This window comes from Quercus robur, chromosome 12 (genome assembly GCF_932294415.1).
Source record: "Quercus robur chromosome 12, dhQueRobu3.1, whole genome shotgun sequence".
NCBI lineage: Eukaryota > Viridiplantae > Streptophyta > Magnoliopsida > Fagales > Fagaceae > Quercus > Quercus robur.
In genome coordinates this window covers 35,703,880-35,717,233 of record NC_065545.1, presented here as the reverse complement: position 1 = coordinate 35,717,233, position 13,354 = coordinate 35,703,880, and the positions used below count along the sequence as shown (strand labels likewise).

At 33.3% G+C, this 13,354-nt stretch overlaps 2 protein-coding genes across 2 annotated transcripts in view; both read left to right on the top strand.

The window, feature by feature from the left end:
• Window positions 1–9,114, top strand: part of LOC126709155 (expansin-like B1) — a 39,709-nt gene extending 30,595 nt beyond the window's left edge. Inside the window, exon 5 of the transcript XR_007649326.1 lies at window positions 8,910–9,114. The gene's annotated coding sequence lies outside the window, so the exon portion shown is untranslated. The remainder of the gene's footprint in view (window positions 1–8,909) is intronic.
• On the top strand, window positions 6,452–9,114 carry LOC126709154 (expansin-like B1). The gene is made up of 4 exons (XM_050409266.1): window positions 6,452–6,651; window positions 6,844–6,950; window positions 7,740–8,051; window positions 8,599–9,114. Exons 1-4 carry the CDS (start codon window positions 6,513–6,515, stop codon window positions 8,794–8,796), a joined length of 756 nt encoding a protein of 251 aa, XP_050265223.1. The 5' UTR covers window positions 6,452–6,512; the 3' UTR covers window positions 8,797–9,114.
• Window positions 9,115–13,354: the final 4,240 nt, after the last annotated feature.

Genomic DNA, 13,354 nt, shown 5'->3' with positions numbered 1-13,354 from the left:
GCTCGTCCGTGGATCTTACTATTGGTGATCGTCCAGAAAGCTGGACGCTTTGTACTACCTTCAAGTAAGCTTTCTTGGACTTGGACGACTGGCCAGTTGTACTTCCCCCAATGATGACTCTTATCTCCCCGAGTGGTGGTCGCGATGAATCTTCCATCTTTCCCTTTTGTTTCTCGTCCCTCTGGTCTCGTCCAAGGAAACCCCTCAGCTTCCCTTGCCTTATGAGATTTTCAATTTGTTGCTTCAAGTCAAAACACTCGTCCGTGTCATGACCATGATCCCTATGGAAACGACAGTACTTGTTCCTGTTGCACTTGTTGGGATCACCCTTCATTTTCTCCGGCCACTTCAAGGAAGGATCATCCTTGATTTGCATAAGGACTTGCTCAAGTGGGGCGTTTAAAGGGGTATACTGCTGGTTCCGTACTGGAGGACCTGGCTTCTTACTTTCTCGATCTCTCCTTTCCTCCATCCGTCCCTTCTTTGGACGAGTACCCTGCTCGTGCTGACGACTGGGATTTGCGTCCATTCTCTCGGACCTCTTCCTCTTCTTAGCAATGATTGCATCTTCCGCATTCATAAAATTTTGAGCCGAATGGACGAGTTCGGCCATGGACTGGGGCTCTTTCTCGTAGAGCTTATGTATAAACAGATCTGAATTCACCCCGTTGTGGAAGGCTGCCAGTAGAAGCTTATCATCTGCTTCATCCACACTGAGTGCTTCCCTGTTAAAACGGGTGATAAATGACCGAAGGCTCTCGTTCTCTCCCTGCTCTATCGTCAACAAACTGGACGAGGAACGCTTGTGCCTTTGTCCTCCAATGAAATTGTTAACAAATAACTTGCTTAACTCTTCAAAAGAACTCATCGAATTTGGAGGTATTTTACTAAACCAAACTCGCGCCGAACCCTTAAGGGTGGTTGGGAAGGCCCTACACATTATCTCATCAGGCACTCCTTGAAGATGCATGGTGGTCTTGAAAGTGGCTATGTGATCAAACGGGTCACGTGTTCCATCATATGAATCCAGAGAAGGCAACTTGAACTTTGATGGTAGTGGGTGACCGTTGATGGAGGCCGTAAAGGGAGAATCAGTCCTGTGAACCAAGTCTTCTATCGGATTCGCTCTTTTCATATTCTCTTTCATCTCCTCCATAACTCTCTTCATTTGGTCCATTTCTTCCTTCAAGTATGGTACCGTTCGCGAAGTGGTGCCTCTAAACTGACTTCCGACTTCGGTATTCTCTCTTCCACCATGACCATCTGTTTGTCTTCCTTCACATTCTTCTTGTGTTTGCCTCCTCATATTAATCTCCATTCGTAATTCTTGGTTTTGGCGAGTCAACTCCGCCATAGCGTCTGCCATAGATTGTGCATGTTGGGCAGATGACTGCATGACCGGCGCAGACTGGCGATCGCGAAGCGGGTTGCTGCTTCCCTGATGGCCTGGGCTAGTAGCCCTTGATCTAGTCCGAACCATCAACCCTTTGTCACGGAGAAACAAACTGTAAAACAATTCTTCCCACAGACGGCGCCAACTGATGATTCCTTGATTATCAGTGGGTTGATAAGACTTGAACGTTGATCTTCGGGCTATCTCCTGTAATACCAAAGACACAGAATCAGAGGGGACCGGTGATGACCGGCCAAAAATCCTCCGATGATCAAGTTAGTTACTTTGAACTTTCTGTAACGAAGAAGTATTCTCTTAAAAGTAAGAAAATGTCTGAATACCTTTTTCCTTCATCGAAGAAGCCTTATATAGTGTGTGTGTGGAACGGTTATCTGTTTGGTAACCGTTCCCAGTGTCGAGGAGTCCGGAGAATTGGGAGTAACCGCTGTGGAAGTTACTTAGGTCGGACGGGCCGATGAACTCGTCCATCCATAGTGAGGATGGACGAGACCTTCATGAGGAGCTCGTCCACTTTTAGTCCATCCATAGTAAGGATGGACGAGACCTCCAGGATGATCTCGTCCACTTTTAGTGAAAGACGGACGAGATCATCTTGGAAGGCTTGTCGTTCATAAATGACGAGTAGATCTTGAGGTATTAAGCTCGTCCATATACGGACGAGGGTCGCTGGTACGCTTGTAATTCTCTTCGCCTATTGTTGTTTCTGTCGTTGGACGAGACATATGGACGAGTTATGGACTTGGATTATTTGTGACATCAAACTCTGTTAGTAAAAATTTACAATTGAAAGATATGCATATTGATGTTGCTATAGATCAATGAAAAGGTCTCATATCTTTTTTTTTTTTAAATATAGAGAAGATGAATTTTTACATTTGCTATGAATTCATCTAAAGAAATTGCAACCAAAATGGAAATAGAGCATATATTTTGTGAAAAAAACGTATAATTCATAGAAAAAAAAACAGTTTGATGAGAATGTCAATGATGAGACAACATAATCCGCTGAAGAATATTTTAGAATTAATTATTTTTTATATATAGTAGATCAAACTATTTCTTCAATTGAAAGTAGGTTTGAACAATTTCAAATATATGAAAATATTTTTGGTTTTTTATTTAATTTTGAAAAACTAAAATCACTAGATGACGATAGTTTGCAAAAAAATTGTCATAATCTTGAATGTTTTCTCACACATGAAACTTATTTTGATATTGATGGCTTAAATTTATTTTCAGAACTAAAAGTTTTAAAAGAAGTTTTGCAAATAAATGAAAACTCTCCAATTAATGTACTAAATTATATAAAGAGGCTAGAATCTTTTAAAAATGCATGTATTACTTTTAGAATATTACTTACTATACCTGTTACAGTTGCATCCGCAGAAAGAAGTTTTTCAAAATTAAAATTAATAAAATATTACTTAAGATCAACTATGTCATAAAAAAGATTAAGTAGATTAGCCATATTATCAATTGAAAAGGAAATGTTAGCAGAACTTGAATGCAAAAACTTAATTAGTAATTTTGCCTCTCAAAAAGCAAGAAAAATAAATTTTAATTGAAAAATATATATGAATTTATAATTAAATATAATAAAAGGCCCCATTTAAAATATTCTCCTAGGACCCCCAAATTCGTTGAACCGGCCCTGAGTCTATCACGTAGAAACTGCTGATCAATGGTACAAAGGTGTTTTCTAAGCTTTATCTAGTATCTGATTAAACTTTAAACATAACTTAGTTTTTCATCTAAAATGTCAATGGCTTAAACTTAACTTTCCTAATTGTGTTTTTCTGTTCATAGTGCTTCAACTTATACCATTCAGTTAGTTTTGAATGAGTTTTAGACACCGTTTTGCTTCAAGGGCAAATCAAAGCAAATTTGATTTTTTCTTTCAATTCTTTGTCTAGGTCTCGAATACTGAAAAATAAAGACTTCCCCATTCTGAATTTCAAGGAGGATATGCTCCAATCTAGACTGTGTATGCCCTTGGGAAGCTTTCAGCATTAAGAAGCTTTAGGATTTTCAACCTTTGTTAAGATTTCGGCCAAAATATCTTCTAAGAGTGCAGTGGATCTATCCTATGTTGGTAGGCTTCAATTGTTCAAGCTGTAAATAGCATACTCTACATGTTTAATGCATATATCTGTAAGGGTGCATGAATACAGCTATGGCAGCTAAAGCAGCTTAGGCATACTCTACATGTTCCTAAAAAGAAATGAGGTTAGGACTGAAGAAATGAAAAGTGGAATGTGGCTTTCTTTTATAAGATACTAGTAAGTTGGCCGTGCAATGCATAGATTATTTATTTTGTGATAGTTTATGTAAGACAGTTTTGAAAAATGTTGCACATATATTATACAAAAAAAATGTAAACTAAATTAGAGTAAAGAAACAAATACATTTTGAGATATTAAAAATTTGTTCAGTAGCTTCACTGCACTTTTGTAGCATTCTCAAGGTAATATTAATTTTTTTTAAAAAAAAAAAAATCATGAAAACAAAAATAAATGCAAAAGAGTAACAGGACCATGCCATGTATGACGGAGGGGTGGTGGTTAATAGTTCTTAATTTTTTTTTCTTTTGTTTTTAATACTAATATAGTGGCTCAAACAATTAATAAGATAACAGTAAAAATAAGTTAAATGAATTTTTGGGTAAAAGTAAAAAAAAAAAAGCTTAATGAAAAGAGGTAAAAAAATGTTAAATGCAAAATTAGAGCGTCACATGGCAAGACCTCATGCACTCTCACATGAGGTCTCTACTTTTATATATAGAGAAATGATATGTCCACAATATTTTTACAATATTTTTATAACAAATTTTAGGTGGCAGGTTGTTACTGGTTGTTATTGTTGAGGCAAAAAATTAATTATAGTGTTAGGTTCAAATTTGAACCAATAACAACTAACCACCTATGATTTGTTGTAAAAATGTTGTGGACGTAGTATCTCTCTTATATATAATATATTGATTGATGATATGTGGAACATTTTTACTTTGTTTGACCCGAGACAGATGGCTTTGCTGATTCGAGACAGATGGCTTTGCTGAGTTCTGTTTGTTAAAGGAATAGAAGCTTATATTTTGATAAATAATATAACTTCATAGAATAAAGAAATCAATACAGGGAACCAAAGCATACAGGCAGTGTACTAAAGGAGTAGAAGCTTATTGACCATTTCAATACCAACATAGTGCTCATGGAGTAGAAGAAAAATCTCTTAGCATAAGATAACTTGCTAGCCCTTTCATAAAAGCATCTTTTGAGGCAAGGAGACAATTTTCCAAGGGTGATCTATGTGTAAAGTAAAATTGAGCCACATTCACATAGTACCCCAAAAGTTATTGACCAAGTTGTTTTCGAAATCCTAGTAACGGAATTATGACTTATAATCAGTACTGCTAATACCCCAAACCCACTAACCCAAACTTTGACACGAGGAAACATACGTTTGAGTTATAGGTTTAACAGAACCTCTTAGTGCGTTACAACTAAACCTAATGATGGCTTTGGTGGCTGTGGGTTAATCCAGTTGTTTAAAGCCAAATGTTTTTGCATTTTAGTTTGACAAATAAAAGATTCTCCAAAAAAAAAAAAAATAATAATAATAATAGTTTGAAAAATAAATACAAAATTTTCAGATATCTATAACTTCATAAATTATTATAGAAATTAATTTCTTGTGATTAATGATACATTTATTTGTAAAAATTATATAACAAAATTTGTAATATTCTTAACAATTATTCCTGTGTAAACTATGAATGGAAATGCCTTTTTTTTAAAGGGAACTCAATTGTGATTACCTCATGTCTTTTTAGATTTGACTTAAAATGATATCAAAAGTGCATCCTAATGGAACAGAAGAATAAAACAACTAATTTCCTTTTTTTTTTTTTTTTTTTAAGAATTCAAAATATCTCTGTAATGATATGTTTGATTAGATTCTATCATTTGAAACAACATACAAAAATGAAAGAATAAATATTTATATGGTTGTGAGTTGTGATTAGGGTGCACAGATACTCTTTTTTATATTCTAAACATTATTTAATGTCATGAATTCACTTTATTATCTATTATTACTCTTAATTGTTATATACTTAACAATATATGAAAAATAAATACTTAATAATATTTCCACTTTATTGTATTCTAGGTTTTTAAGAATTGTCATATTCTCTTATCGTATACCTACACGTGGTCCCGAACCCGTGCTTGTGCGTCTTAGGCTGTGAATCAGATAATTTGCTTTTGTCACCACTTCAGTCCTCTCAAGCAGGGCTTGAGTTTTCTCTCAATTTGATGATGTTTCAACTCTTTCACGCTGAATTATATATATCCTTAAAAAATTAATAAAGGACAAGAATGTTGCGAAACGGCCCAACCTATTGTCAAATAATGGGGTAGGAGCAGATTCCTCCACATGCCCGAAACTTCTCATTAGCTTCTTCCACATCCTGCAAAAAACGTGCAGAGCAATCTCTTGTTTGATCTCACTGTGTTTGCACTTAATTGGATTTGCTTAAGTAGTTTTGGTCAGAACCATTTAATCTGGATGAACTTTTTTATTCACCCCGATACATGTAACAAATGAAAGGGAGAAATTTGAATCCAAGTTTTCTTCATTGGAGAAAATGGAAAATGTTACTGAACAGTAAGACTTAGCAAATATGGATGACTAATTAGAATCAAAAGATAGTGATTTAGTTCCAAAAGCAATAATTAAGGTTTTAGATACAAAATTAAGGAAACCGCGGGTGCAGGCAGCCTAGTCAAAAAGTAAAACACGGAAAAAGTTGGTGAGATTTCTTCTAAATCATTTTCTTAGAATAATAGATACAAGTCATTATAGAATGGTCTTAAAGGGTCAATAAGAGGGTGTATCGTGTACACGTAAAATTATTTATCTAAATATTGAGCCCCACGTCACATTCCTTATTTCCAAGTGGAAGAAAGTAGCTATAGCTGCCTCTTATCTCAACACGTTGCCTCAAGACCCCAACTATAAATATGGGATTGTTATTTCTTGGCTTCCCATCTCTCATAGCCTATCTCTCATAGTGTTAGGAAACTTAGTCCCTTAAGACATGGGATTTGCACTTAAAAACCAAGTCTTTCTTCTTTGTGTCATGGTACTCTTGCTTGCAGTACGGTGTTACTCTGAAGACACTTTTACCCGCTCAAGAGCAACCTATTATGGTAGCCCTGATTGCTATGGGACTCCAAGTACGTGCATTAATTTGTTATGTTTAAGATATTATGCAAATGTGTGTGTTGGACTTCTATTCTTTTTCTCAACAGATTTGCATTGATTTTTGCTCGAGAGAGCAAGAAATCAACAATTGCTAATCAAACAGTAAGTAGAATTTTAGCTAATCATGTTATAGTTGAACTCATAATATATATATGGTGATATAGGTGGAGCTTGTGGCTTTCGCGAGTTTGGAAGGACTGTTAATGATGGCAGCGTGGCTGGAGTGTCTAGGCTGTTTAGGAATGGAACTGGTTGTGGTGCATGCTATCAGGTAAAATTGAAGCCGCTTAATTATCTTACAAAATGCAGTCAAAATAATACTTTATAAATACGATACAATTTCAACTTACAAAGTCATAATTACTTTTTCTTTACTCCCTCCGTCCCATTTTGTTTGTCCTGTTTGAAAAGTCAAACTTTTTAAGGAAACATCATTTATTATCTTGTTTACCTTTTAAAAATGTATAAGTTTCCAAAATTACCCTTAAATAAATTTATCAAAAATTTGAATTATTAATAAAATATGGGTATAATAGGAACATTAGTAAATTAATGACTTTTATTTTTAGAAACAGGACAATATTTTGGGACATCCTAAAATGGAATAGAGGACAAACAAAGTGGGACGAAGGGAGTATTATTTAATGTTACCGTAGATAACTGAATTACTCCCTTCGTCTCACTTTGTTTGTCCTGTTTGAAAAGTCAAACTTTTTAAGATAACATCATTTATTGTCTTGTCTACCTTTAAAAATGTATAAGTTTCCAAAACTATCCTTAAATAAATTTATCAAAAAATTGAATTATTAATAAAATAGGGGTATAATAGGAATATTAGTAAATTAATGACTTTTATTTTTAAAAATAGAACAATATTTTAGGACATCCTAAAATGGAATAGAGGACAAACAAAGTGGGATGGAGAGAGTAGATAACACTCCCCATATGAATATTATATGAAGTTCAAGGGCAATAATTGTGTTAGGCACTAAAAAAAAAGTGACTCCTTTGCTGTAGTATCCATAATCATACACGTAATTGTTTGTGAATGAATCATCAGGTTAGGTGCACAACACCACAATATTGCGCTGATGAAGGGGTGAACATAGTGGTGACTGACTATGGTGAAGGAGACAAAACTGACTTCATCCTCAGCCCAAGAGCCTATGCAAAGTTGGCACGTCCCAACGTTGTTTTGCAGTTGTTTTCTTACGGTGTGGTCGATATAGAATACCGAAGGATTTCATGCAAATACTCTGGTTACAACCTCATGTTTAAGGTCCATGAGAGTAGCAATTATCCTCGCTACCTAGCTATAGTACTATTATACGTTGCTGGACAAAACGACATCACTGCCGTTGAATTTTGGCAGGTATGTGCACTTCAAAAAGAGTGATAATAAAAATATTACAAGTTTTATTTGTTTATTCGATTAGTTAACTTTTTGTTACAGTTTATTTGTTTCTTCGTTGAAAATTGATAGTACTTTTATCTAAAATAATAAAGTGAACGTTTTAAAAAATCATACACATATAAGTGAACTAAAATCTAATCCAACTCATGCTTAAACTAATATCTTTATGAATCACGCAAGACAAAAAACTACTAAACTAATCCTTTAAGATTTTAATAAATTAGTTATATATTAATCCCTTTTAAGTGATATTACTATAGTATTATTTGGTTAGTAGCATTCAAATTAAAGGTAATAATTGAAACCATGAAATAACAGCTAGAATGATATACATATATAAAATTATTAATATTTGTTGTGCACACAATACACATGGCTTGAAATAATTAAAATTGTGATTTTAAGTCACAATTTCAGTTATTTTGGGCAACATGTGTACTCATGTACGCTGTATAATAAACATTACTCTTATTAAAATGATGGATCTGGTTGCTTTATGATGCAGGAGGATTGTCAACAATGGAGGGCCATGCGTAGGGCCTACGGGGCAGTGTGGGACTTGGCTAGCCCGCCAAGTGGTCCAATCAAATTGAGGTTCCAAGTGAGTGGCAGCTCGGGTATAAAGTGGGTTGAGTCAAAAAATGCTCTGCCTAGTGATTGGGAGGCTGGGGCTGCTTATGACTCATACATTCAGCTCACTTGAAGCTCTCTTTTTTAGATTCCAATAATATTTTAAGTGTGATTATTATGGGAACAGTTTGATAATGGTTTCTTTTTACTAACTAGGGTACGGTATTGTATGCTTTCTCAGCACAGGTAGTGCTAGCTCTTAATTCGCGTTGCTCAATAAATAATAGGATTGTTGTTCATTAGCTTCCAATATTAGTATATGATTGGAACAGTTTGTTAATCATTTAGTTGCTAGTCTAGGGATTGTATTGCATGCTTTGTCAGCACAAGTACCCTATGTATTGCTATGGACCAGTGATAAAAATATAAATAAAGTTTCACTTTGGAAATACTTGGCCATTCCTTATATGTACAAATCAGGAGTGGAACTACAAATTACTAATAAATTATGCAACTTGATGGAGAAGTGTGTGATTTCTTTCATACGTCGTAGTGACTTATTAGTACTAAAATGTGACTTCTACGATTTCTCTAATATATATATATATTCCATTTGTTGCTGCCATCAAGGATGACTTTTCGTTTCAACTTTCAATGAACATGCTATGGTCAATTATTTGGCCAATCAACGCTCTTTAATTGCGTTGCAGCCAGGGTAGATTTTCCTTATCCGAAATCATTCATATACAATTCCTTTTCAAGTCCAAACATTCCAATTACACCAATGCTTTGCATGAATGCATGATACTTTCAAAACCTTCAAGGTCAACAGTTCTAATTAGCCTAACACTACATCACTATTCGACACCACATAGACGAGTTCTATACCTATCAACATCAAATTTACCATGACAACGTTAACCATTTTGGCAAAGTTCTCAGATATTGCAACCTGTATGGGATCCTGTTAATAAGGGGTGGTGTGTACATAAGTATATCTGTATGAATTGTAAGTGGCCTGATAGGCTGATGCCTCTCCAAGACTCCAAGCAGAATGAAATAAAGGACATAGTCAATTTCTGTATAGTTGAAATTAAAGTGAAAATGGTAGATTTCATGAAGACCAAGGAATTTTTCGTTCCTTGTTTGAGTTTCTAGAATAACTATTATTGCCATTAATTAGAAAGAATTTGGGTTTGCTAGCGGTGACACGTAAAATGATAAAATATCTATAACCATAACACACAAAACTTAACGTGGTTGGCAAGCTCTATACTTATATCTATGACATGTACCGTTAACCATGATCCACTATATATAATAAATATTACAACCACTCTCACAAACAAAAATCAACACAAAATCTAACACAGCCAAAGTTGCCCTCTCATTATCACACTAGAGGCTTAGTCTCTCTCTAATGTAGCGGAATATCTACGATAAATAGAACAAGACTATTTCAATAAGCAAGAAACAAAACATGTTTGCTTTATTTGAGAGATAACTTCAAATTCACGAGGATCTTTGAATTCACAAGGAAAAAATGGGTCAAAAATCCCCCATAAAATAATAGAGAAAAACTCCGACTTTTTTATTAAACTAAATCTACAATTGAAAAAACATTTATAGACTTAAAATCCTATTAAAAGGCTTCATAAAACTTGACATACAAAAAATATATATTCTAAAATAAATCATAATTAATATCTAACCATAATTTGACCTAAAATGCATTAAGAGCACCTAAAATCAAGCAAATAAAAATCCTAAACCTAAAATTCCAAAAATTAAAAATCAAAATTAAATCGCATATTTTGTCTTACATCAAACCCCTCCACTTGAAGAAGAAAAAAAAACAGTGTCCTTGAGTTAATGGTTGAGATCTGAAATCTTTCATACCAAGCGAATAAATACTTTGAGTACTTCATCTTTTTAGTCTTCTTGCAAAACCTGAAAGTCATCAATTAAGCAACTTGGACTTCTTGTTCCTTGGACTTCATATAATTGACAAGATTCACTATATAAGAGTCGACGATTGCGTCAAACTTTTCAAACCCAATAAAATCAATAAACTTTGGTTCGCTGCCTCCCACCAAAATAATAGAAGCTCAGGGTCAGTCAACTATATTGATTACACTGAGATCTTTGAAAATTTTATCTTCAATTTCTTCCTTAACAGTCTCTACCATCTCGACTTCAAGAAATTTCTTTATATTAGGATATTTATTAATCTCCCCCACAATCTCAATTTTATTATCTTTTTCTATAATGAGATCTTCACAAGCTTCCTCTTAAACTTCTATATTTTATTTAGAAATTGGTTGCATCTTGTCAACCCTCAAACCCTTTTCTTTTCTTGTCACATGAACTTGGATGTGATAAATTTTGTTTTGTGTTTGACCTTTCATGTTTTGAACATATTCCTCTTCATATGAATATACAGACCTGATAAGTCATAGCTCTAATACCAACTAATGTAGTGAAATGCCTATGAGAAATAGAACACATCTATTTCAAGATGCAAGAAACAAAACATGTTTGTTTCAAATAGATAACCTTGAATCCACAAGGAGAAAGGAGTCTGGAATTCATCAAAAAATTACTTTGATTAAATTGAATCTAAAAGTGAAAAAACGTTTATAAACTTGGAGACCTATTAAAAGGTTCCATAGAACTTAAAAAATAAAATAATATATTATAAAATAAATCCTAATTAATACTTAATCATAATGGGAACCTAATTTGACCTAAAAAGTATTAAAATACCTAAAATCAAGTAAATAAAATCCTAAACCTAAAATTCCAAAAATTACAATTCAAATTCAAATTTAATAAATAACAAAAACTAAATTGCAAATTCTGTCCTACATCACTCCCTCACTAGACAAAGTTTTATCTTCCAACTCTTAAACAAAACAAAGTTACTCCTCCGCGTTGTACATGTCAATGTATATTGCTTCAAAGCTTATCCTTTGGTGATTAGGGAACACATTTTTTTTTTTTATATATATTTTTTCTATATATATAGAGAAGGAACACATTTCTTTTGACAAGGAATAAACTCTTTATATATATATATATATATATATATAACCGAAGTCTTTGACTTTTTGTTGACTTCTTCAAAACTTGCCACATCATTATTATTATTTTTAAACAAAACTTACAAAATATAAAACAAACACTTCTTTCTACAATACTCTCCTACCATCTCTAGACTCCTTATACTCTCTCTATTTATAAGAAAAAAAAAAAAAAAAAAAAACCCTAACGCGCAAGTTAGACTTCTAGCCAAATACAATAACACTCTTTTCCAGTCCGTACTCTCTCTTATTAAAGAAAACTACTTCTATGCTTCTAATACCACTCTGTAATATGGTCTGTTGCATTGATTTTGGTATTTGGAGATGGAGTTGAGTGTGGAAAGAATCTGCAGATTTTTTGGTTTAATGGGTCCGGTTCTGTACAGGTTTACCAAATTGTGGATTTGGTGAATAGGAAAAGTCATGTAGGACAGTAGGGTTGTAGTCTGACAAGCTATCAGATGTAAAAAAAATCGGTGTATTATACCGTAAGTGTCCATGTGCCTTACTTGTACTTGGTTTTGTCCTCATCTCAAAAGAGAATCAATGGTGGCAGGTGGCAGGTGGCAGGTGGCAGGAAAAAAAAAAGGAACACACGCATAGAAGAAGATGGTTCTAAGTGGAGATCCTTTACAAATTGACATCGACTCGATATGTAATCTATCGGCCTTATTATCCCAAGGAATTATTAGCGGCAGAAAGTAATGGAAATATATATATATATATATAGGGCCCGGTTAATGTGTGCCCTAAGGGCACACATTAAGCTTTTTATTTTTGAAAACATTTTTTCAGGAATTGAAAAAACTGTCATAACTTTTTTAATTCTCGAGAAATTTTTTTCTAAAAATAAAAATTAATGTGTGCCCTTAGTGCACACATTAGTAAAATCCATATATATATATATATATATACAAATTGACATCCACTCTATATGTAATCTATCGGCCTTATCCCAAGGAATTATTAGTGGCAGAAAGTAATGGAAATATATATATATATATATATATATATTTATATATTATAAATATGTGGATTTTTGGTGCAAGATAATAGTGAAAAATTATTATATATTTTTAGCAATTCTTCTTTTAGTCAGTTACTGTTATAAGTTTTCTTAAATTATATGATTATTAAGTAAATAGTATTTGAAAAATTGTTTTAGGTGATATCTAAAGATTTTAGAGAATGTATTTGGGAAAAGTTTTTTTGTGGTAAGCTAACTAAGGTAAGTAACTTTCTCCTAATTGGTTTTATTTTGTTTATACTAATGTAGCTTAACTACTGAAAATTGTTTATAATAGTTACAATTTATTTCAATTGTATTACTGATTTAAAGTAAAGAATAAAGGATTTTCACAAATATATTTAATTACTGAATATATGATTTAATATATGTATTTGGATGATATATATATTTTTTTTTTGTTTGAACTCTGATTGATATATATGATTTTAAATAATATGACTATGTCTTAACTTTGATACCCAGCCAATGAGGGTTATTCATTGGTATGTAAAGTTTTCTTATCAGGTTTAATGTTAACATATATGAGAGATATTTTGGTTAATAATATGAGGAAAAAAAATAGTGACTGTATTAGGTAG